Raw genomic sequence first — 25,485 nt, forward strand, 5'->3', positions numbered from 1 at the left:
TTCATAAAAAAATTATTAAATTTGAAAAACAAGATCGCCCTGTTAAGATCCATTCTGATACATACCAAAGCCAACATCAAACATATGTTTAAAAGAAAGGCACACTGCCTCCTCAAAGGATTTTCCCAAGATACAGGTAAGACTGATTGGTCTACAATTATTAATAGACAGACTAGGCTGACACTCCTGAATGGGAATTACATTTGCTTTTTTTCTATTTAGGAGGCAAGTAGCTGACTTCTAATAAACTTTGAAATAAATAATTAAGACACTAAATCAGATTTTCAACAATTTCCTTTAAAAATATCCATTTAAATTATCTCTCTTAGCTGCAGAGTTTGACTTGTCATTGGAAAATGCCTTTTTATAACATCAACCTTTAGTATTGGGCTTGGAAAAATACTTTTTTGTAGTCTGCTGTAGCTTGATTTAAGTTGGATGGGACCTATACATTTTCCATATTTTTTTCTTCCTGCATTTAAGATATGAAAGCATATAATTCCACTGTATGGGAATTTTTGTTCACTATCCACAGAAACAATACTGGTAGGGGCATACTAACATATCAAATTGTCATTAAAGTTACAGAACTTGACAGATCTCTCCTGAATTGACAAACTATTCAAACTGGACTGCCAGTTCTACGATAACATTTCATCACATATGATTGAAAAGTCTGAATAATGGAACGTTCTATTAACACTTTCTCCTTAACACCAGGGGTAGTAATAAAAGCAACCTCAAATACCACAACAATGCTAAGACCTCCCCAGGTGAGGTTCAATGCAGCAAGATTAAAGATGTTGTGTCCTTTTAAACCATACCACATCCAATATGTTATTACCCCTAGTATTGTCAGTCACTGCTTGTGAGTATTATTCATTTACCTTATTTATAGTCTTAGAACTAGAAGTATGGGCAGACCAAGCAACACTTGGGGCATTTAAATTGCCCATAATATCTTATTTGTAAAACTGCTTCTGATAAGATGACATAATCTGAGATCATCCTCATTGGGCCTATTTGTGGGTCAGTAAAAAAAGCAATACATCGCTACAGGGTCAGTCCTCACTGCCCCAACACACGTAACACACAAAGATTAGGAAGTTTAAAGTTGCTCATGCCCTAAAAAGGACAGTCATGAAACCAAAATGAAACTATCAGCTTTGCATGTGCAGTGATTTACACTATGTACCCATACTATTGAAAATTGTACTCTATTAATAATTACCTATAAGGAGAAGACTAAAGTAATGGGGTGTTGGAGGGTGCAGAAGGACTTGGCCTGTGCAAAAAAAATGCTTCTTTTCTGCTTTTGCTTTCTTCTTTAATTGGTCAAGGTGTGTACAGCTACAAATTCATGCTTCCCAACTATTTGTGTACTCAAACTTTAACACTCAAATACTTTTTTTTTAATGGGGAACTGGAACTGTATTTCAAGTTATGTAATCTTGAGCAATCATAGTATATCCAAGTATCAATAGCAGCTGTTGCTTTTGTTAAGTCTATCAGATAGATGCTACTCAGTGTCCTGGTTACTCTTTGCTCTATAATTATACTATTTAAGTATTAAACAGTTAGCTGCAATTAAGATCACCATCTACAGGTGGTTCACTTACTTAGTGAGCGGTTTCTTCTTCTCACCTTAAAATAAAGAGCTCTATGAAGTGTGATGCTCATCCAAATCTATCCATGGAAAGCACACTGGGACTAATGCAACCCAAGCAGTCCTTCCCACCCCATCATAATGACTTCATTACCTGTAAAACTCTGCTCCCTGATCTTTTATCTTCACAGCAAACATGCTATTGCAGACACTTTAAATAATTCTTCTACAGTTACTTTCAGCTATTCTGTTAAACTACCTTAACTTGGCAACAAGACAATACTGTCGTGTCAGGAGGCTAAATCAATAAGACACCAAGACAAGAGGCAGTCGCTAAATTCCATGATGTCTAGAGTGTGAACTGAATTTTTTTAGAACACCTGTGAACCACATGACATGCTCACTAACATTTAAAAGTATTCATGCCATATTCTATACTGTTCATTTTTAAAGCTATAAAATAGATCGATGTGGAAGCATGCATTATGTTACATCGAGAACTCTACAGCACATATGCAATGAGTTACTTAATCTCAAAACTGAACATTATGTAAAACACATTTGTCGATTATGCAAATGCTAATTTTCAGTCTTTAAAATAATGTTTAGTTGTGGGAAAGTCCATACATTGCTCTAATTTCTTCAACTATATCTTGAGAATTAAACAGTTCTCTGTGTACTGGACATCCTGTCATGCTTCTGAATCAGTTCTTACTGCATTACAGCTTCCTTTGGAGAAGCATCTTAAGGAGTCTGTTAAAAACTCTCGACTGTCACTGTTTTCACAGAATCTGTTTTCTTGCAACAGGACTGGCTATGATCACTTTGGTTGCTCAGCTTTCTAAAACTTGATCTGTCCTGTACAATGTCTACGGTTTCAGTTATAGAACGTGTTATTCTTCCTCATTAACTATACAGGATCTTAGAACTGTTTTATCAACAACCACAGGTTCAAGCTGCTTTTTCCCATGTCTTCTGGATTCTTACTTTGTCTGCAACTTGTAAATCAAGTAATCATGTACATTTTTTGCCAGCAGTGTTTCTGCCTCTGCTGACTTAATTCCAATGGTCTCAGAGGCAGAATTTAGTGTCTGATTTCACACTGTAAATACTTTTTACAATCCTTAGCGTCTCAAAATCCATGTGACCCTAGATATTAGAATAATCCACTTTCTTTAAGTGCAACCATTAGAAAAGGAAGACTTAACATGCTGGCAGCTTACTTACATTTGCGGTCGGAATAAGCTAAAAATGCACAGAGCTCCCTATTCAGTGTTCAACAGATCCAAATATTTAAATAGATCATACAAGATATTTCACTGTACGCCATCATCTAGGTTAAATTCCACAATCTTCACACACACCTATCTCACTGTCTCTAACCCATTGTTCAGGACTCATAGTACAAGTCTTTTCATTTTAACTTACCCACAACTTGTCATTTTCACATTAGTTTTCAATAACATGCAAACTCTTCTGAATACACTTTTCCTTTTACACATTTTTGCAAAATGTCCTTTTATATCAGAGATTCTGCAACCTTGATTAGAAGCTATGCAAGATTTCCCGTCTCACCTACAACCTGTATACCTGAATATTAGTGATGCAATGTTTTCCTCCGCCCTCCATATCGAATCCTTTCTTTTCTGAACACCTTTATTGAATTAGCACTTGTGACAAAGGCACATTTACATTTATGTAAAAGTAATCAAACCATATTAACAAGTTCACATTTACAAACATTATAGGCTACATATAGTAGTATACGTTACATATAATCTAAGCAACATCACAAAATTTATTCAATTCTTGCATTCTCTTAGACTTCACTCCTCCTACAAAACATTTTTTCTGCATGTAATGTTCACACAATTTCCATTTTCTATGTAATTTACTCCTACCCTTTTCTAAAGATCTCACTTCATGTTCTTCTATCTCTGTTACAATATTCACTACTTCCAGTGAAGTTGGTTAATATTTTGATTTCCTTTTTCTAGTAATTGCTTTTTTGGCAGCCACCAGAATTAAACTTAACAAGGCCTTACTGTATCCAGGTAATTCAGATCCTGTACCGCAACAAACACAAAAAATCATTTCCTCACCCAGTATTCCCGACAGAGTACTCTGAGGGGATTTTTTTAAAGTCTGCCAGCTCATTACACTCCCAAAACATATGTTCCCAGTTACCTCTTTCTTCCCCATCACACCTCCAATACTTGCCATCTACCTAAGGAAAAATTCTTTGAAGTTTGCTTTGGTTATAAAAGTATCTATGTAAACACTTCCATGCAAAATCCTAAATCTTCTAGACTTGCTGCATATTTGGAAGCCACACATATGTCCTCCCATTATTTCTTTGTAAATTGCATATCTAATCTCTCTTCTAACCTCTTCTGATTGATTCCTATTGTTATCGTGCAATATTTTATATGCCCTACTTATTATCCCTCTTTTAACAGCAGCTTCTGTTCTAGATTCAATTAAAAACTTAACCAGTGCAGGTCTTTCATTTAGGATTCCCCTATCCCTTCCTTCTTTGTCTCTATTCTGATATCAATCCCTGATAGGGAAAGCAATCACCATACTGAATCCTTCCTTAACCACAGTACACTGCTACATGTCTTTCGTTTCATATCCATTAACTTCATAACACGCCACTTGTTTCTCACTCTGACTTATTGTTTGACTCGCATATTTTATTTTTGACAGGTATTTTATTTTGCATGCATTCTTCTCATTGGTCGATGCAATTAACAGTGCGTTAGTTATTTCACTTGAAATGCACAGCTTTTGATACGGTTAGGTATGACTTCCTTAAGCCTGTTCCTCGTTTCCTTATTTCTAACACCACAAAGTATTCTGCCTCGTATCAAAGATTCATGCACTTCACAAACTCACAGCCTTTGTCGCTGTTATTCAGGTCCGTAACATAAAACAGCTGTTGCCTCTTTATGACTTTTTGCCCTTGTAAAGAACAAATATCCACTGAATAGCCTTTCTTTCTGGGTTGACAATAATTACTGAATTTTCCATAAGTCCTGATATTCTGCTCTAGTAAAATAAGCTTATGACATATTCCTCAGGAACATGAGGGAATGCTGGGCACTGAATGTCTTCAGATTTTTACTGCTAATCTACTTGCAGTGAAACATAAAATTAATTTTGTGATCCAAAGTTTCAAGTTTTCAACCAGGTTTTCTTCTTGCAGCACAACTATTTCAGGAGTTGTGCAGTGGGGTACTGTAATGATATTGTTGATATATGATGTGGTATTGTTCATTTATCATGAGAAGGATGTGGAGGATTTCAAGGTTACTGTCTTGCATTAACAGTCTGGTGGTGAAATATTTTTTTAAGAACACTAACTTCAACTGGTGTTGAGTCTGAAGGAGTGGTGGGCACCTAATCCCTGCATTGAGGGTACTTTTGCTATTCTGAAATTATGTCTCTGTAATAAGGCATATATCTATATTTTCAAGGGGTCAGGAATGTCTATAAGGAGTGCAACTTTTGTTAAAGCTTACCTTGATATGATTTTGAGTGTGGTTGGCTATTAGCTTAATTTGATGAGACTGACCTTGCTATAAAAGGGGCACTACTGGGGTAGAAAATGATTTTATCAATATATGGAAGTTATGAAGAGAGAAATGCAGGCCAACACTAGCCTCCCACGCTGATAAATACTGGATGCTCCTAGAATGATACCAGTAGCTAAACCGGTAATTAAAGTCAATTATCTTTTGTTTATACTGAGGAATCATTCTTCACGATGGTATATGGTCTGTGCAGCTACACGGAGGATAACACAAATCAGCACAAGCTATGAGGATAGCGCAAGTCAGCACAAGCTAAGATAGACTAGAAATTATTTATTAACTACCAAAAGTTGAAGAAGGTGCAGTTTCAGTAGTAGGAAGGTTAGAGAATTTACGTACATGCAATACCCACAATGGAACTTCAGCTACAATGGGGCTGCACTCAACACAGCTCTGCACAGTAAGTATTACACAAGAAAAAAAAAGAACCAATAAGAAACATTAAAATCTCTTTCTAATTATTATAATTATTTGGCAAAGGAAATGCATGCAAGTTAGCAGCTTTGGTATTTCTCTGCAGCACACTATAACAAGGAATTATCCCTTCATTCTCATTGCAAAAATAATCTTTCCTTTCAGCGACAGTCATGATGACAAGCTTACTTAACAACAAACTGTCAAGCAAGTACATGACAAACTTACTTAAACTGTCAAGCAAGTACACTCATCCAGACACCTACGTATAACTTGTGAACCCATATTAGCCATGTCAGCACATAACAACATAAAAGCAAATGTAACCCTATACCCCTGTTGGAAAATAATCCACTTCCATTCCAAAAGGAAGAGCAGAAAAAAAGTAAAAATATTTTGCAGCCACAAGTAGCACAGAGACCCCCCTTGCCTATGCTTCAAGTAAACACCTACCTGACTTACAAACATTATTCAGCAGGATTTGCCACTTCATTCTCCCCTCTTCCCCCAAAACAGAACATCACTCTTAAGTAAGCAGACTGTCTACCAGTACAACAGTGTGCAGACCGTCTCTACTTCTTACATTTGACGTCTTCTCATATCCAGATTGTCAGTTAAAACAACAATAATCGGTCTCATCTGCATGCACATGATTTAACTGTACTCCAAAGACCTAAAAATAACATTACTTGACCAACCATTCAATCCCCTTTCCAGGCCCCAAACTTTGGGGAAAAATTACAAAACAATATTAGAAACTGTTACTCAGACAAAGAATGCAGGATAAAATTACCAAAATACTTAACAAGAAATTGCCAAATGGGCAAGTTTTAAGCAGCCCTATAATAACATAAAACATAAAAGCATTGCTTCTAACTGATTTAGCAGGAATATTTTCGGTTTTAATCTCCCATGTGAATAACATCATCACTTTCTGTAAATAAAGTATATACTTGTTAAACTTATCACTGTAGAAGTAATGATACACTTCAACAATGAGGTACAATGAAATATTTCATGAACACTTAGTAATGTTATGCTTTTTGTATGCAACTGCATTTCCTCAGTTTGCACATACTGTAATCATGAGAAAATTGCACAGAATATATCTTGATCTGGCCAAGGCCTTCGACAACACTCCCTATTTCTCCATGCTGGATTTGTACAAAAGCTAAATGCTTTTAAAAAATGCAGTAAGACGGATAGCAAATTAACTGAAAGCCAGAACCCCGCACAGTGTAAGTTGAATGTGCCTCATCAGAAAGTGATCAGCAGAGCCCCTTAGAGCTCAGAGGCAGGAACTCTCCTTTTCATTATTTGCTTCTCAGATCTCCAAGCAAACAATTGCAAATTATGGGATGTTAAGTCACCCTACAACACCCAAACCCTCCAGAATTAACTATACCTAGTAAACTCTTAGTGTACTACAAATGGGCTCAAACTAATTACTATAAAGTGCAGAATAATCACTTTTGGTATGCAACCCCCCCCCCCCCAATAATACTGTACAGGCAACACACCACTACAGAATAAAATGTAGTCAGGGACCTAGGTTCTTGGGTTGACAGCACCCTCTCTTTTGACAATCAAGGTCTAATGATGTAATATGTACAGGAAGGAACAGCTTAATATAACATTTACATTTGCTTAAGTTTAACAAATTTGGTTCCAGAGCCTTCTACCTTTCGTTAATGCCACTGGTCCAAAGTAGTTCGTATTCATCACCTCTCTGTCCACATCCACAGAAGTATCCAGAATTGAACCTCTATAGCTAATGCCAGCGTTATTAATGAGTATGTCCACATATCCATGGCAGTTAAGGATCTCTTTGGCACTGCTTGCGACTGCCTCAAGGTCAGAAAGGTCAAAACACACAATGTGAGGGGTGTATGTCTGTAAAAGATCAAAGCCATGAAATGACAAGTATTACATAGAGTGAAATAATATCAAGTTTCTGCAGCAGAAAGCATTCCGCAATCATTCCACTATTTCTGGAAAACATTTCCTGCTACCATGGCACATATTTATAATTACAGCATACAATTTAGTTATTTACAATTTACAATTATAGCATCCTGCATTTAGTTATGATAGGGTTCATTCAAAGCTCTAATTAGCCTTCTGTAGATACAGCAGCTTAAAAATGGTCAGGAAGTCAAGTGAACTAACTCATTAGTGAAATGCTACTTAAAGATCATGCACCGTTTCAAACTTAGTATATTTGTAATTCAAACTACTATTCATAGTGGTCAGTACCTGTAACAATCAATGTGCCTGTAAACCATTCACTTAAGACGGCTCTGTTCTGTCAGCCTTTACTTTGGAATACATATTTTTAATTGTCTTTTTATAATGAAATATAAATATTATGTATCTAAGAAACAAAAATAACAGAGTTTTACAAATAGTAGACTCTACTCTTGATATTTGCATTCCATTATGTGACTGGTTTAGTTCTCAAGAGCTCCCCCCAAATCTAGACTATTTTGCTTGGTTTAACAATCACAAATAAATTAAAATAGCTCAAAGCTTTACAATTTCTTAACTTTAACTTCAATGAACTCATGTTAAGAGCTGTGTCTGTCCTACTGTAGTGCATTCCATGAAACTGGGACAAACGCAATGCTAAGAGATCTTTCTGCATTTCATACTTCATAGCTGCCAATGATTCTGCAGCAGTTGTGCATCATACTGTAAAGGACTACATGCACTGTGGATAAAACTATGAATTGTATTTTTTAACTAGAAAAGTCTAAAACAGGTTCATATACTACCAAAGCAGTGAATCTGGCTTAAAGAGCTTGTTGCTGTCACAATATTGTGTATTACCTAGCAAAACACAAAGCAACACTGCTCATGATCAGTTTTTCCATATATGAAAGCTGAAATGGTCTCATACAGACCAATGCTGATTCTTTTTTTAAATTATTCTTTTTTCTGTCCTATGTCTTCCAACCATCAAGTCCTGCATTCACATTCCCAATCAGCCCATTTATTCCGCATGCCCATCCTGGACATTTATTCCCCATCACAGGAGTGAGAGCCAGCTGTGGCACTACTATCCTCCGGGCAGCCATGGGGCATTTCCCATTCAAAATCTCAGATGTACATGCTTGTAGATGGGTCTGCTTGCATTCCCCTCTGTGGGTGTATACTTGTGTACATGTACAATGGAGGCTGCCAAACAAATGCAGCTTGTGGCTTGGCAAAGCCAAATACAGGTCCCTAGCCTATTTGCTGCATATAATGCACTTCTCTCCTTAAAGTTTCAGTAATACAGAGAGCCATGCTGCCTTCCCACCCCCACCCCCAGAATATGTAAATTGGTATCAGATGCTCATTCCCACCCTCGCTCACTGCTTACTCTATCTTCTGAGTTACTAGGTGATCCTATGCTATTTGGGTCACAGAGTTTTACCCCTCTATGTAATGGAGATTGGCAGATGGATGTCTATCCTTGTTACCCGGACACTATACAGTAAATCAGTAAGCAGTCTATAATGATATCTGTAAACAAATAATTTTAAACAATTTGGCTGCATTTGGAAAACTCCTACTGTTCATAATGAGATGAGCAAAGACGACAGAAGGACATGGAGGATGGCAGAGTTTGGAGCTTCCACTGCAAGTGCACCTAAACTGAGCACTTAATTTATAAACCTTCAACACTGGATAGCAAATGTCTGTTCTTTTTGGGTCTCCTCTTGCACAGCTTCATTTTATAGGACTTGTTCCCATTCAAGCATCTGTATCCTGCATCAGTACCACACCCCTTCCACTAGTGATGGGTGAATGTCCATTACAGTTACACTTGGAGCAGCTGGATGATAAGGAAAGATCAATGTCAGCTCTGTCTTCTGCTTCCTGTTTTATTATCCTAAGAACAATAAGGAAAAATAGAATAAGAAAATCATATATTGTTACTGGTTTTCTTATAAAGGAAGGATAAATAGAAGTCTTCCTCTTACTCTGGTAAGAGCAGTGCCACTTCCCTGAAAGGTACAAACCATCTAATTATAACCTGAAACTGAAGGAGTTTACAAATAATTCACAGATCCCAGATTCAGCCTCGCATGGCACTTCATCTGGGGAGTTCTTTCAGATGTTTCAGCAGAGGCAGTTAGGAATGGACTTGTTAAGGGCCAGGACCTTGCCAAGAAGCATCTCCAGAAGCTGGTGCGGACTCTATGCAATTTTTCTAGAACATATTCCTTATACTACAAGCTCTAGGGCTCTCTCAGGTTGTCTGCTGCCATCTAGATAGCTTACCATCAATACCTAAAAAGGCTAAAAGGATATGTCCCATTTACAGAAAGCATTCTCCTGTGGATGATGCCAGGCCCTTCCCATGCCAAGACCTCCTAGGTAAGACACAGTTACTACCCCCATAGTGGGAATCCAGAACAAAGGCCTGCAGGGCAAGTTTGTCTTTCTGGGAAAGCATTGTGTCAAAGTCTTTAGCTACATGGCCCAAATGATGCTCTGTTGAATCTTCAGAGCTCTTCTTCTCTCCAGGAACTTCCAGATGAGGATGAGCAGCTCATGAGGCCAACTAGAAAAGTAGCATTATATGCTCATAGAATTTTGCATGATCTAGCTTATGAAGCAAATATGCCAGCCACAAAAAGACAGACTGGTTTTGCAAAGGATACACAGGCTAAAGTCATGGATATTACCTTTGCAAGATCCGCCCCCTCTTTGGTGATACCATTCAGCAATTTTAATCAGTTCAAAAACGTAACAATTTTACAGATGCTTACGCTGCAATCTCCAATTCCTTTGGTCTCCACCGCACACTTCACTCTTTGCACATGCAGGATGCCTATATTCAAACTGGGATAAGAAAATGTGATCTAATGTTCTTACATTTTAAAGTAGGCAGCCATCTTTACCAATTCTAAAGTCTCCACCTGATTTTCAGCTGGTAAGTGTTGCAGGCTCTATATCCAAAACAGTAGGTCTGCATTTTTCATTGCCTCAGTAACTAGCTTCTAGCAACTCCTTTCCAGTGTGTATTCAGAAAGGTAAACTATGTAACCTTAGTTATTTTTCAGGGTCTACCATAACTTGTTTGAGGTACATTTGTTTAATATTGATTTACCGGAGCTGCATTTGCTCAGGTTGTTTCTTACAGAAAGCTATCAAAATGGTAACATCTGTAGTAGACCTGCTTTCAGTATTTAGCTATAACAATAAACTTGGGAAAATCTTCTGCTTCATCACAAATTCTGGAGTGTACTCCATCAAGAGTCAGCCTCTTTTGGGCCACAAACAGTTTGCCTGCCGTGCAGACTTATGTACTTGCTTAGGTTTTCTTCCACTCCATGGCTGGTTTACACAACTGCAAACTGTAACATGTATCTGGATTGCATACTATTCTGTATGGAATTGTGTTTTTCTTTCTTTACTGTAACAAGTTGTAACTGAAAAGACATCCTCAGATGCAGTTTATTGAAATAAATAAAATAAGTACAATAAAAACTAACTATAGCTCACTGGAACTCCCTAACAGTTCCAGGATGTCAATAACTTAGGTTCTACAACTTCCAGGTTGCAAGATAGGTTTTCAGCACGTACCCCTGATGTACACAACATATACCTATTTAAATTCCTAGAGGCCCTGGATATTTCAGTACAAGACTGTAAGAATCTACCCAATCACGACCTTTGAAATCACAATGAGTATCGTTCTACTGCTGTTTCTGGATGTGAACATAATAAGGGGCAAAAGTACCCACTCAAGAGCTCTAAATCTCCTTTGCAACATAAACAGAATATGTTGAAGGCACAGAAATGTTTCACAGAGAATACAACTTCTTTGTAATCACCAAATAAAGCAAAGTACTTCTCTTACACTACCGAAATGTAATCTGGATATATGGATGGGTAACTGGAAATTCACCTCTGGTTTAGCCCCTTTGTCTTTCATGGATAGCGGCAAAGTACAGTTGTGTACACTTATCATAAATGTAGATGTTCGAGTGTATTCACTGTTACAGTCATTACATTTGGGTTATCCTGCTGGCAGGTTGCCCTCAGTCGGCCTGAATTCCAAAGTCTTGGGTCCTGCGTCAGTTGCTGTCGCCTCTTCCCTGACGTCAGGTCGTCAGGGGTATAAAAGATGCAGCTGACGCCATTTTATTCAGTTTCTCTTGCCCCAGATGTCAGGTGCCCCCAAAATACTAGGCTAAAATTATGTAAATAAAACATACATGCACCAAAATAAGCTTTACCTTCATCTATAAGCAAATACACCACATAGGTTGTATAGGTTAGATAAGTAAAGATAAGTTCCAGCAAAAATAAGGGGGATGGCGGGTGGGTAACCTGGACTGCAACAGTGAATACACTCGAACATCTACATTTATGGTAAGTGTACACAACTGTACTATGTTCTTCGTGTTTCACTGTTGCAGTCATTACATTTGGGTTGAGTCCCAAAGCTATGGTTGGGGGGCTGGAGGTAAACAGCATTAGGAGCGGCTATGAGGCCCTGCAGAACTGCAGTGGCAAAGCCTGCCCTGGATTTAGAGTAAAGAGGCAGATTGTAATGTTTTGTAAAGGTATGCACTGAACTCCAAGTAACAGCCTCTAAAATGTCTTTGGTTGGTACTCCCCTGAGAAAGGCTGCAGAAGTGGCTGCAGCTCTGGTTGAATGTGGCCTAATGCCCTTAGGCACTGGTTTGCCATGCTGTGAGTAGCAGAAACGAATGCAGTGACCTATCCACTTTGAGATAGTCTGCTTGGAGATAGCCTTTCCTTGTGATGCTGTGGCATATGCCACTAGTAATTGTTCTGTCTTTCTGAAAACTTTAGTTTTGTCCAAGCAGAATCTAAGTTGTCTGTGTACGTCCAAAGAATGCAGAATTTTCTCCCCCTTGTTCTGTGGATTTAGATAAAAAGTTGGCAAATGAATTGTTTGGTTAAGGGCTACACTGGATACCACCTTGGGCATAAATGTAGGGTTTGTTCTCAGAGAGACCCTGTCTGGATAAAAAATGATAAAGGATTCCACAGCCATGACAGCCTGTAGCTCTGAAATTCATCTTGCAGAAGTTATTGCTAGGAGCAGAGCTGTTTTCCAAGATAAGAACTTTATATCCGCAGTAGCAGCTGGCTCAAAAGGAGGTAAGGTGAGTTTTTCCAAGACATAATTGAGGTCCCATGCAGGTATTGGCATTCTCCTTGGAGCCCTTAAGTTTTTGGCTCCTCTGAGGTACTGCCTTAATACAGGATGATAAAAAAATGGTGGCTCTGTATTGTAATGAGCCAAAATGGCAGAGGCATGGATTTTAATTGATGAAAAAGATAGGCCTTTGTCCAGCATCATAGTTAAGTATTGCAAAATCTGAGGAATATTTGGGACAGCTGTATCAGTTCCTTGAGCTTGGTTCCAAGCGCAAAATCTCTTCCATTTCCCAGCATAGGATTTTCTAGCACTAGGCCTTCTGGCTTCTAAAATGACATCCATCACAGCTTTACTGAGATGTGTGGTTTGTATGGCTACATTATCCGCCATGCTGCCAGGTTTAGGGTCCTGAGTTGGCTGTGTAGAATCTGATTGCTTTGCTGGGACAGTAGATGAGGTATTTGAGGTAAGGTCCAGGCTGGGCATTGGGACAAGTTCCTTAAGATTGGATACAAGTACTGGTGTGGCCAGTCTGGGGCAATCAGAATCATTTTTGGTTTCTCCTGCCTGACCTTTAGGAGTACCTTGGGGAGGAGAGGCAGTGGAGGAAAGGCATATACTGATAGGTTTGTCCAGTTGAAAGATAAGGCGTCCACTTTCCAAGCTTGTCTGTGATAACTCCTTGTGCAGAATCTTTTTAGCTGATTGTTTTGAGGGGAGGCAAATAGATCTATGTCCTGGCGTCCCAATTTCTTTGTTATCATGCTGAAAACTTGTGGATCCAGGTGCCACTCGTGGGGATCCATGAGGTTTCTGCTTAGTTCGTCTGCCAGAGTATTTTCCTTTCCTGGCAGGAATTGTGCCTGCAGATGAACTTGGTAAGTCAATGCTGTGTCCCATAAAGCCATGGCTTGTCTGCACAGGGGATAAGAATGAGTGCCCCCCCCCTGCTTGTTTATGTACCACATGACCATGGTGTTGTCTGTCTTTATCAGTAGTTGTCCCGGATGAAGTAGGTTCTTGAAGGCTGTCAGGGCATTTTGAACAGCTAGCATCTCTTTTTGATTGATATGTAGATGCTTTTGGTTTGTGGACCAGGTGCCCTGAATGCCTCTCCCTGCCATGTGCGCCCCCCCCCAAGCATAATCTGAAGCATCCATCGTTAGGCTCTGCCTGGCTGGGGGTAGTGAGAATGGCTGTCCCTTGTTTTGGTGACAAGCCTTTGTCCACCATCGAAACTTCTGTTGCAGGCAGGGAATTAGAGTAATCATTGTTTCCAGACTGTGGCAATGTTGTGTCCAGATATTTTTTAGGTACCACTGAATTTTCCTCATATGCAGTCTTGCATATGGAATTAGTAAGATGCAGGATGCCATGAAGCCCAAAGCCTGCAGAATTTTTCTTGCAGATAACTGGGCCTTTGTTGCCATTTCCTTGAAATAGGTAGTCAGTTGTCTTTGTTTGTCTGGAGTGAAATAAGCCAACTGGGCAGTTGTATTTAAGCTTGCACCCAGGAATATTATCTCTTGAGAGGGTATTAGTTTTGATTTCTTTTTGTTGACTGTGTACCCTAGGCATGTTAAAAGTCTTATCACAAATGTCAGATGCTGTAGCAGAATGTCCTTGTTCTCTGCTTGTATGAGGCAGTCGTCCAAGTAAGGATATATTTGTATTCCTCTTTGTCTGCAGTAAGCAATTACTGGTGCCAGGCACTTTGTGAAGACCCTGGGTGCAGTAGATAAGCCAAATGGCAGTGCAGAGAATTGGTAATGTTTTGAGCCAGCCTTGAATCTGAGGTATCTTCTGCATGATTGTCTGATTGGAACATGCAGGTATGCCTCTTTTAGGTCTAAAGTCACAAGCCAAGCCTTGCTGCCCAGCACATGCAGAAGCTGCTGTAAGGTCTACATCTTGAATTTTGGTATATTCAGGAAAGTGTTTAGAATAGATAGGTTCAGTATTGGTCTCCATGTTTTGTCCTTTCTGGGTACCAAGAACAGTCTTGAGTAAAATCCTTTTCCCTGCTCTTGCTGTGGCACTTGTTGAATAGCCCTCATGTCCATGAGAGCTGCGACTTGTTTTTGAGCCCCTGCCCATTGATTTTTTGGCAGGTCTGGCCAACCGTTTGCCCTTGGTAGGGTATGGAAATGAAACTTGTAGCCTTGTGACACTATGTCTAGAACCCATTTGTCCTGGGTTATAACGTGCCAATTTTGAGAAAAAAGTGCTAGTTTTCCCCCTAAGGGTGCTGCCAGAAGATAAGTGCTTGGTGCAGGCAGGGGGAAGTCATTGGGACTGTTTCCTGTATGATTGTGCTTTGTCTTCTCCACCTTTGGAGGTAGAAGCACTCCACTGTTTAGACCTGTAGGATCCTTGCAGCTGTGATCTGCCTCTAGGGCGTCTGGACCTGCCCCTTTGAGGTCTGTCTGAGACTGGAAAGGACCAATTCTTTGTAGGCCAGTGTCTGCAAAATCTAGGTGGCTGTACCTGTAAGAAATCCTTGACCATTTGCATAGATTTAGCTTTGTCCTCCATTTTCTTTAACACCTCTTCTGCTTTAACACCAAACGAGGTATCATGTTGTAAAGGAGCATCTAATAATTTTGCTTTAACATGGTCAGGCAGATTTTGTTCCTTTAACCAAGCATGTCTCCTAATGACAGAACCCGTAACAGCGGCCCTGCAGGAGGCCTCCAGAGAATCAAACCCACATTGCAAAGTATGCTTTCCAACTTGTTCAAGCTGCATGCAATAAATCCTGCATTTCTTTGTTTACTGCACATTCAGAATTTGCCATCATTTTCTGTTTAAGCAGTGTAATGATATATTGCTGATATTTGAGCATATGAAACTGGCAATTTAAGGCCCTTATAGCCAAAGTAGCAGATGTGTAAATCTTTTTTCCCCATCTATCCAGTGCCCTAAAATTCCTGTCAGAGGGGGTAGGGTTTTTTGCAGTAGAACGCCTTGACCCCTTTTGGACCCTGAGAAATAGCTTCTGGGTCTGCAGTAGGGTGTTTGAAAAGGAATTTATGAGAGTCAGGGACCCTGTAGTATCTGTCCATCTTAACAGGAGCTGGAGGTAGAGAGTCAGGGGTCAGACTAGACTCCGAGAACACATCTACAATGTCCAACGCAGGTGGAATAGCTAGAGGCCTGTGTTGAGGTAGTAAAAGGAAGTCTCTGAGCCTTTTTTTGATTCTGAAAAATCTTGGCTCTCCCAGTGGAAGTGCTCCCTCATGGTATGCAAGGTTTCCCCAAAAGAGTAGTCCTCAGGAGGAGAAGCTGAAGGAATTGATTCTTCAGCATCAAAATCCTCATAGGGGGGAAGAGAATATTCCTGATCAGAAGAGGAATCAGAAGAAATGGAAACCTGATCTGAAGATTCATAGTCTGTCTCTTGCCTAGGCCTCTTATCAGGAGGGGGATGGGATCCCCTGATCAAGGTAATTAAGTCTTCGGCCATTTTGAGCATCTGTTTTTTGGGCATGGAGGCCTGTCCTTGAGGCTGGTGAACTTGTTTCTTTGCCTTTAAAGGTGTTTTAGTCTTTGAAGTCAGTTTAATATAGAATTGTTTAGGTCTGAATACACCCTCAGAAGCCGATGCCTGCTCAGCGGCTCTGGACCCATCTGAGGGAATAATCTCCGAGGCTCCATTACCTTGAGTTTCCAGTGGCCCGGCCGACTCCACATGGGAGTCGGTAGCGGCCTGCGACTCTACAGTAGCGGGCGTCAGGGGCTACGAAAGCGCCTCACTGAGAACCGGCGAACCGGGGACTTGCTTAGAAATTTCGTCGTCGGTTTTGGACCTCGGTTGCCTATCTTTTTCTTTGTGTTTTTTGTGAACTCCGGTAGTCAGATGACTATCTGACGACATTGTATAATTAAATCTTCGCCCAAAATAGCTTAATGCAAAATCGTACCAACGCTTAATAGTGCGTTGGTTAAATCTAGCACAAAACCGACAACTAGCAACGTCGTGGTCAGGGCCTAGGCAAGGAATACAGTAAGAATGAAAGTCCTTATGAGGTATTTGCTTCCCACAAGAAGTACAATTATTAACTTTTTCTGACATCGGTCTGGAGCAAGAAAAAAGTTTCCCCAACGGGGTACTTAGCTTTTAATGAAGACTTCGGACCTGAAACTCGAACACGAAAATCTCAGGAGTCGGCCGACCGGCACTTGCGAAATGCTTCTGCTTTGGGCACCGTGCGGCAAGAAAGACTGAATAAAATTACGTCGGCTGCATCTTTTATACCACTGACGACCTGCCGTCAGGGAAGAGGCAACAGCAACTGACGCAGGACCCAAGACTTTGGAATTCAGGCTGACTGAGGGCAACCTGCCAGCAGGATAACCCAAATGTAATGACTGCAACAGTGAAACACGAAGAACATCATGCAATTGATCTTCTCATCTCTCGGTTATTCCTAATTAAAATACAAGGGCTAAAAATTTCATGAGCATATGTAGCTAAGTTTCTAAAGACATTCACAGATCAATAGCCTAGTAACTATCTATGAACCTATTGACAGAAGTTCTACAAATTCTGCTCGGCTGCAATTACAAAAGTTCATAATGCAAAAGATATGCCTCCACATTAATTAATCAGTGGGCTTTGGTCCTGCACCCTTGGATTAACATAAACAGCTTCAATAAGGCTGGGCATGAGGGAAGGGAGAATTTTCCTTGAAATGACCTTTGTCAAATAGAGTCCACTTTTAAACTTGGCACCAATTTATAAACTGCTGACAACAAAAGCAGAAAACTGCCTCTGCCACATGTAAACAGGTCATCCTTTTCAAACCCTGGAAATATCACTGTTAATCATGGCAGGTGATTCTTAATGAGGGGGAGGATGAGTAAAACTTATTAATCACTATACTCAAGGATTTGGATCACAGTGGAGTATGTTCCTTCATAATAATATACAAGAAGTGACAACAGTCAAGCTAACACTTCTGGTGTTTGAACCCGAGGCTTTATGAATCAGTAACTGGAAGAGAAAAATTGTCAGTCTGAATCAATGTTTACACTCCATGCAAGTCCAACTTCTGTGCAGATTCCTTAAAGAGAGAGAACTGAGCTAGTGCCATGAAAGGGAATATAATTCCAAAACATAAATGCCCATCCTGCACATTTTGATGATCTTTGTCTGGAACCTTTTCACCTGCCTTTCCAAAGCCAATATTTTTTATGCTCAGATGGCCAGCAGCTGTCCATATTTTAAGAAAGGATTTCTTCTACACTTTTCAAGCATTTCCAGTTTTTCTAGGGGTCGTTTTAAAAGAAAAACAAGATGAGATAAACAAGGTTCACGTCTGCAGACCCTATACCACTCCCAGTTCTTCACAGCCTACTTTGAATACACAAAGAAAAAATGTCCATCTCAATCTGAAATTTCTCTGCATCTTCATGCATAGCTAACAAGTCCGCAACAGACTCAAAACAATTCCAGCTCTCCTGCAACAATATGGAAATTTCAGAAGCAGCTAAGAAACGTTTTGTCAGTAAGACATACAAGGAAAAGTGTACTGAATCTTTTTCATTGCAGTAGAAAACAGCTATTCTTCATTTTTGCTGCTCTGCAACAAGTGTTTATTTTATTTATTTCATTTGAGAGGTAGGCAGTCTGGACGATGAGACCCTTTTTTCAGCCATGACCTTACTATATAACAAAAACATAAGAATATAATGTATTTAGGTAGTAGATGTAATAAAATATAGACACCATCCACTGGGAAGCTAACATGGTGTTTCTTGTCCAAGGACCACAGAACAGTCAACATACAAAGCTGCATAATTAATGGAGTCATTCGCTCCCTAGGAGGATTTTAGCAGAAACATCACTAAAAGCATAAAAAACTTTATCATTTAGTAAATTACATGAGCATCAGAAGAAGGTTATTTACAAGATTCAATAAAGTGGATTAAGGCATACAAAAGGTTACCATTTTATGACTCTGGTAGTGTCAAGCGAGTCCTATTCACTTTAGTACATCACATGAGAATTGCAACAAGGTTCACTGCATGGTTCACTAAACTGGAGTAAACCAAGGGGAAATGTTACTGTTACACTTATCCACAGCTAATCTAGATTATACTGTTACACTTGCATCTTGCTTCTCCATGTAGGTGAATTTTTCCAGGTGAAGATCAACTGGAGTATTAGCTCTTGAAGTATGCAGTCAATGCCAAACTAAGAATTATAGTTATGTTTTCACATAATATACAACTGTTGAACATCTATTTGAAGAGGACAATTTTTTGCGTTAAGGCAGTGGTTCTAAACTTTAACATAAAGAAATATCTATCAACTTGTAATATGAAACTACAGGCTATAGATCCCAAATAATGAAACAATTGAGCATGCAAGTTTTGCACAAAACATGGATATCACAATAAAGAGTAAACTGTGCTTTAAAGACAATGCCAGCTTTGTTCATAAGAGGGCATTGAAGAAAATGAAATTGACGTTTAAGCCCATGAAAGGCTGGCATAATGGTTAAGGTCTTAGCCTCACAAATGTAAGGTATAAGGTTTAATTCTAACCTCTGGATATTGGCTAGGCTTGCAACAGTCTGTAGACTGATATCCTATTAGTTACATATAAACCTATGAACTAGTGGAGATCCAACAATAGTAATGCTACTACACAAGGCCCATATATGTCCCTTAATGTAAAAATAACTTAGTGTTTTCTGGATATTATCTCAATGAATGTAGTTTCTTAGAATCATCTTCTTTCGCCTGTTCCAGTTAGGGGTCACCACAGCGGATCATCTGTTTCCATTTCATCCTGTCCTCTGCATCTTGCTCTGTCACACCAACCACCTGCATGTCCTCTCTCACTACATCCATAAACCTTATCTTATGCCTTCCTCTTTTCCTGTTACCTGGCAGCTTCATCCTTAGCATCTTTTTCAGAATATACTCAGCATCCCTCCTCAGCACATGTCCAAACCAACGTAATCTTGCCTTTCTGGCTTTGTCTCCAAACCTTCCAACCTGGGCTGACCCTCTAATATAGTTATTCCTAATCCTGTTCACCCTCGTCACACCCAGTGCAAATCTTAACATCTTTAACTCTGCCACATCCAGCTCTAACTCCTGCCTTTTTGTCACTGCCACAGTCTCCAACCCATATAACATAGCTGGTCTCACTACCCTCTTGTAGACCTTCCCTTTCAATCTTACTGGTACTCATCTGTCACAAATCACTCCTGACACTCTTCTCCACCCACTACATCCTGCCTGTACTCTCTTCACCTCTCTTCCACACTCACCATTACTCTGAACTATTGATCCCAAGTATTTAAACTCAACCACCTTCACCACCTCTACTCCTTGCATCCTCACCATTCCTCTATCCTCCCTCTCATTCACAGACATATATTCTGTCTTAGTCCTACTGACCTTCATTCCTCTTCTCTCTAGAGCATATATCCATCTCTTCAGGGTCTCCTCCACCTGTTCCCTACTCCCACTATAGATCACAATGTCATCTGCAAACATCATAGTCAATGGGAACTCCTGTCTGATCTCATCTGTCAACCTGTCCATCACCACTGAAAATAAGAAAGGGCTCAGAGCTGATCCTTGATGTAATCCCACCTCCACCTTAAACTCATCCGTCACTCTCACCGCAGACCTCACCGCTGTCACACTACCCTCGTACATATCCTGTAACACTCTTACATACTTCTCTGACACTCCCAACTTCCTCATACAGTACCACAACCCCTCTCTGGGCATCCTGTCATATGCTTTCTCTAAGTCTACAAAAACACAATGCAACTCCATCTGACCTTCTCTGTACTTCTCCATCAACACTACCAGAGCAAACATCGCATCTGTAGTGCTCTTTCCTGGCATGAAACCATACTGATGATCACTAATCATCACATCCCTTCTTAACCTAGCTTCCACTACTCTTTCCCATAACTTCATGCTGTGACTGATCAACTGAATCCCTCTGCAGTTACTACAGCTCTGCACATCACCCTTATTCTTAAAAATTGGTACCAAAACACTTATTCTCCACTCCTCAGGCATCCTCTCACTTTCCAAGATTTCATTAAACAATCTTGTGAAAACTTCACTGCCATTTCACCTAAACACCTCCATGCTTCCACAGGTATGTCATCTGGACCAATAGCCTTTCCAGTCTTCACCCTGTTCATAGCTGTCCTTACTTCCTCCTTGCTAATCCGAGGCATTTCATGATTCACTATCCCCACATCATCCAACCTTGTCTCTTTCTCATTTTCTTCATTCATCAGCCCCTCAAAGTACTCTTTCCATCTGCTCAACACACTCTCCTCACTTGTGACTATGTTTCCCTAATTATCCTTTATCTGCTGCACATTTTTTTCTTAGAATAATTTTCAAAAAATGTTTGCAAAGAAGTTGTCTATATGTAAAGAACTGGACTACATTTCCAGCTGATGATGCTGGATCATTACAGCACCGTATACAAATGTAGAAGAGGAAGTTAATTTTGGAATACAGCATACTTTATGATTTAAGAGCTATATCAGGCTTGACAACTTGTACTAATCAACTGTCATTAGAATATGTAACGCCTTTAGCAAAGAAAAGAGGTAGAGAAGGAAGTGTTACGGTTATTCCAAGGCTCTGGAACAAAGTTCCCAGGGTGATATCTTCCTCAAATCTGAAACTTTTAAGAGAACACTTGACTTATAGATAGGTAAAAGAAAATTCAAATATAAAACATTAGCGCCTATATCCCTTAGTGGATTTAGGACACGAGTGCAGGAATCTACAATCTACTCTCTAATGTGGGTATAACCATGCAGCAGTTGTTTTTATGGCTTTATGATAATTAGCAATTGCCTAGCTAAAACATGTTTGATACAGTCCTAATCTATACATATAACTCTCACAGGATGTGATTGCTGAAGGCAAAATGCCATTTCCTCCAAACTGCAGCACCTTCAAAGCTGAATACATTAAGTAGGAAAGGGTAAAGCCAAACAAAGATATGCAAGTCTGCAGCGTTTCTCCCCAGGCCTCCGCTGAAAAGTGTCTTCATTCCAAGTCGGACTTTCCTGGTAAGCAAATGTTAAATAAATAAAAAATAATAATAATAAATAAAAATAAAAAGCCACCCGAATGATGATGTGTGTGAGGGCTTTGCCCCCAGGTGACTATGAACTCAAATTCTGAATCAAACTTTTAAAATTTAAGTGGAATTTGAACGTCTGATGACTGATCTTGTAACATGAACTCAACTACTATTCCCAGTTTCTATTTCAGGTTAGACAACTTTCCCAAAGATAAATTATACACTGTGTACGTCAAGGGGTCTTTCAACATAAACTCTGAGAACAAACTCCTGATTTTTTGTACAGTTGCATGCATTTACAATAAAAAATTAGATGTTCCATTTATCGGTGCTTCCTCTGCTCCCTATGTAGATACAAGAGGTTGCTACTCTGCCTAGAAATCTGTAAGTAGCACAAGTAATATGGCATTAGGAATACAACCCTGGAAGATTCACAGCTTTTTATATCCTTTGCAAAAAGTGGAGAGAGGCATACAATGTCTTACTAGGGCTCAGGAGCTGAAACAAAATGCATTTTTGTGCATTAGAGCTGTGGGTAAGCCCTTCTGGCGTCAGTCAAGACTCATTGTTTTACTTCTGCAACCTTTCTTAAAAACTCATCTTTGTAAAAAATATTTGTATGGATATAACTTCATTTCATCCATTTCTACATCAGACTTTGTTTTAGAGGTTGGTTTCCATTGGCAGGAACATACTGCAAGGTGCTCTGCCAAAGGGAAACAGATGGCTTCATTCCTTAAGAGGTATGTTCTGTCTTCACATGATATTTAGTCATTGACTTAGACCGTCTCCTGATAGAGATTTGCTCCAACAGAAAACCCATTGCAGGAAGCACCCTGTAATGTTGGATCTTTAAGTGTAACACCTCCAGAAGAGCATTTTGGTTTTCTGTCTACCTGCATCCTGCTGCCTTTTTAGAGTATTGCCAGTGCATTGGGTCTAATTAAATCTATGCCACATCATTTATACTGTATAAATAAAACCTATTCTGGAAGCTGAAGATCTGTCAGGTAGGTAGAGAAGAAAACTGAAGAAAATATGCAGATGTATTCTGTTATATTAAACAACATGACAGTTGTGATAATATACTTGTATGGTACTATTCAGAGCTACTGAAAATTGCTGATGTCTTTTGTGGGACCAAGTACCGCAATGCAAGAGACACCCTTGAAAATCCAATACTCAGGTAAACACCTCACATACAAAAAATGTATGTGCTCATCATACTGTTCAATCTGTGTTGTCCATTTTCATTCTTCCTCAACTGATGGGTTCTTTTCCAACACTCAAATCCGACTTGGCCATTTTTACCAGATCATCAGATCCACGAACTCTCAAGTTCCTCTCTTCATCTATAATGGCCTGCCAACCTAACATATCTCAGATCGAGTTTGCTGCCCTTAGATATAAAGGGACACCCAATATCATAAACTAACAAAGGTAGAAAGGAAAAGGGAGCCTGGAACTCAAACAAGGAACAGAATCCTGCGCAACTCTTAGATCTTCCAGAAGCAAGGGAAGGGAAGTTGAAGAAGAATGAAAATGGATAACAAAGATGGAATGTTATGGTGAGTACATAACATTTTTATCTGATGTTGTCCTTTTCATTCATTCAACTGATGGGACAGAGTCCCCAGCTACTGTAACCTTGGGAGGCCCTCATGGAAGGATATTCAAGACCACTGTAGAGCCAAAGGCTGCTCTGTTCCTGGAAATCAAATCTAATTTGTAATGAGCAATAAAGGTGTGAGAATTAGTCCAAGTTGCAGCTGCACAAATATCATCTAGAGAAGCCCTGGACCAAAAGGCTGATGAAACTGCCATAGACCTCAGAGAATGAGCTCTAGGAGGTTTGGGCAAGAATAGACTTTTTATTACAAACAAAGGAAATGCATTCAATTAGCCATTTGGCCAGTGTTACTCTGGATACTGGTTTGCCCAATCTGTTAGGAGAAAATGAAAGAAATAGTGGGTCTGCTTTCCTGAAGTCTTTTGTTCTGTGAAGATAAAAATGAAGTTGCCTATGCACATCCAAAAAGGTGGAGCTCATACTCAACTTTATTTGAAAAGTTAGAAAAACAGTTAAGGAGGCTTAAAATATACAGCCTGGATGGCTCTATCTTCTAAGCCTCCTTACCTGATTTTTTTTTCCCAAACACAGTGTATCCTTACACACAAATCCATCTTTTTAGTCTAAGGTAGCTTCTGAATCCAACAGTCCAGATACTCATCTAGCTGATGTGATAGCAATCAGGAAAATGTTTTTTCAAGATAAAAACTTCAGTTCTGCTTTGGCTAAAGGCTCAAAACGAAATCTCTAGGACACTGATATGCACCTTGCCCTCCTCGGGGGACCATGTACCTTGGACTGTCCTTCCCAAGTAGTGCCCCCCACACCTCAACTGGGAGGTGTCTCTGGTCACTGTGGCTGTGGGCAGGAGAAGAATAAACAGGTGGCCTTCATGGAGCTTGTTCAAATGAATCCACCAAAGATATCTCTTGCATTATTGTCTAATCTTGACTGGAGCTTTTAATAGATATAGAAGAAACGACGACTGGTTTGAAAGTGTTCATTGAAGAAATCACATGTGAATCTCTCTAGAGAAAGGAGAGTGACAGCTGCTGCCATCGATTCCAAGGCTTGCAGGATTAATCAGGCCAGGAGAGATGAATTTTGAATCACTTTTTTGACCTGGGACCTCAGTGTCTATATTCGTGTAGAGGGAAGAGAAACTATCTGACTGACTGTTCAGACGAGCACCTACGAACTCCAGACTCTGCATAGGCATAAGTTGAGATTTGTTGTAATTGACAAGTGATCTCTAGATAAGCACACAAGCAGTGAAAGTAGTCCTTTTTCCTATAAAAATTGATGCCTGGTTGGGTCAGTTAGGAGCCAGTCATCTAGATATGGAAACACTCGAAATCCCAGCAGTCTCAAGTGAGCTGCCACCACTGCCATGCATTTGGTGAGCAACCTAGGGGCTATGTTGAGACCAAAGGACAGGGCTCTGACTGATAATGACTGGCTCCTAGCCGGAAGTACAGATTTCTTCTGGAGTATCTGTTTTGATGCGACAGTATACATCCTGAAGATCTCTCAAACACATCCAATCGTCCTTTTGCTGCAGAGGCAAAATAGACTGAACTGTGACCACTCAAAACACTGAATACAGTACGAACTGATTAAATTTGCTGAGATCCAGAATGGTTCTCAAGTCCCCTGTCTTTTTTGGCACTAAGAAAAATCTTGAGTAAATTCCGGATTGTTTGTGGTCTGGGGGGACCTCTCGAATTACTCTTTTTTTCTACCAGCTTTGATATTACTAGAGATGCTGTTTCCCTCTGACTGTGTGGAACATCAGGGATTTTTTCACACTGGTGGGAGGAGTTAGAGAAAATGGTATAGCCAGGCTCTCTGGTGCAGAGACAAAAGTCCCCCAACCACCTCCAGAGGGGAACAATTGGGTCCCCTTTCAGGAGCACTAACAGGACTTACCTAAGGAGTCCTTGAAGCCCTAGTTCTGTGGGCCACCTCTTCTGTCAAGACAGCGTCTTCCATTAGAGCTCCCCCTTCTGCCCCTGGGGGAACTATCTACACATGACTCTTGAAAAGGATCCTGGGAATTCCTAAACCACATTTTCCTACCTC

General features: G+C 39.9%; 1 protein-coding gene across 7 annotated transcripts in view; it reads right to left on the reverse strand.

Annotated features, from left to right (window-relative positions):
- Window positions 1-25,485, reverse strand: part of DHRS7B (dehydrogenase/reductase 7B) — a 749,348-nt gene that overhangs the window by 207,382 nt on the left and 516,481 nt on the right. For all 7 annotated transcript variants that reach the window (XM_044089396.1, XM_044089394.1, XM_044089397.1 and 4 more), the window contains exon 4: window positions 7,299-7,509. In XM_044089396.1, the coding sequence (XP_043945331.1) occupies window positions 7,299-7,509 (211 nt within the window). The remainder of the gene's footprint in view (window positions 1-7,298; window positions 7,510-25,485) is intronic.

The sequence above is a fragment of the Protopterus annectens genome, chromosome 12.part0, assembly GCF_019279795.1.
Source record: "Protopterus annectens isolate FY-2018-M chromosome 12.part0, PAN1.0, whole genome shotgun sequence".
Taxonomy (NCBI): domain Eukaryota; kingdom Metazoa; phylum Chordata; order Ceratodontiformes; family Protopteridae; genus Protopterus; species Protopterus annectens.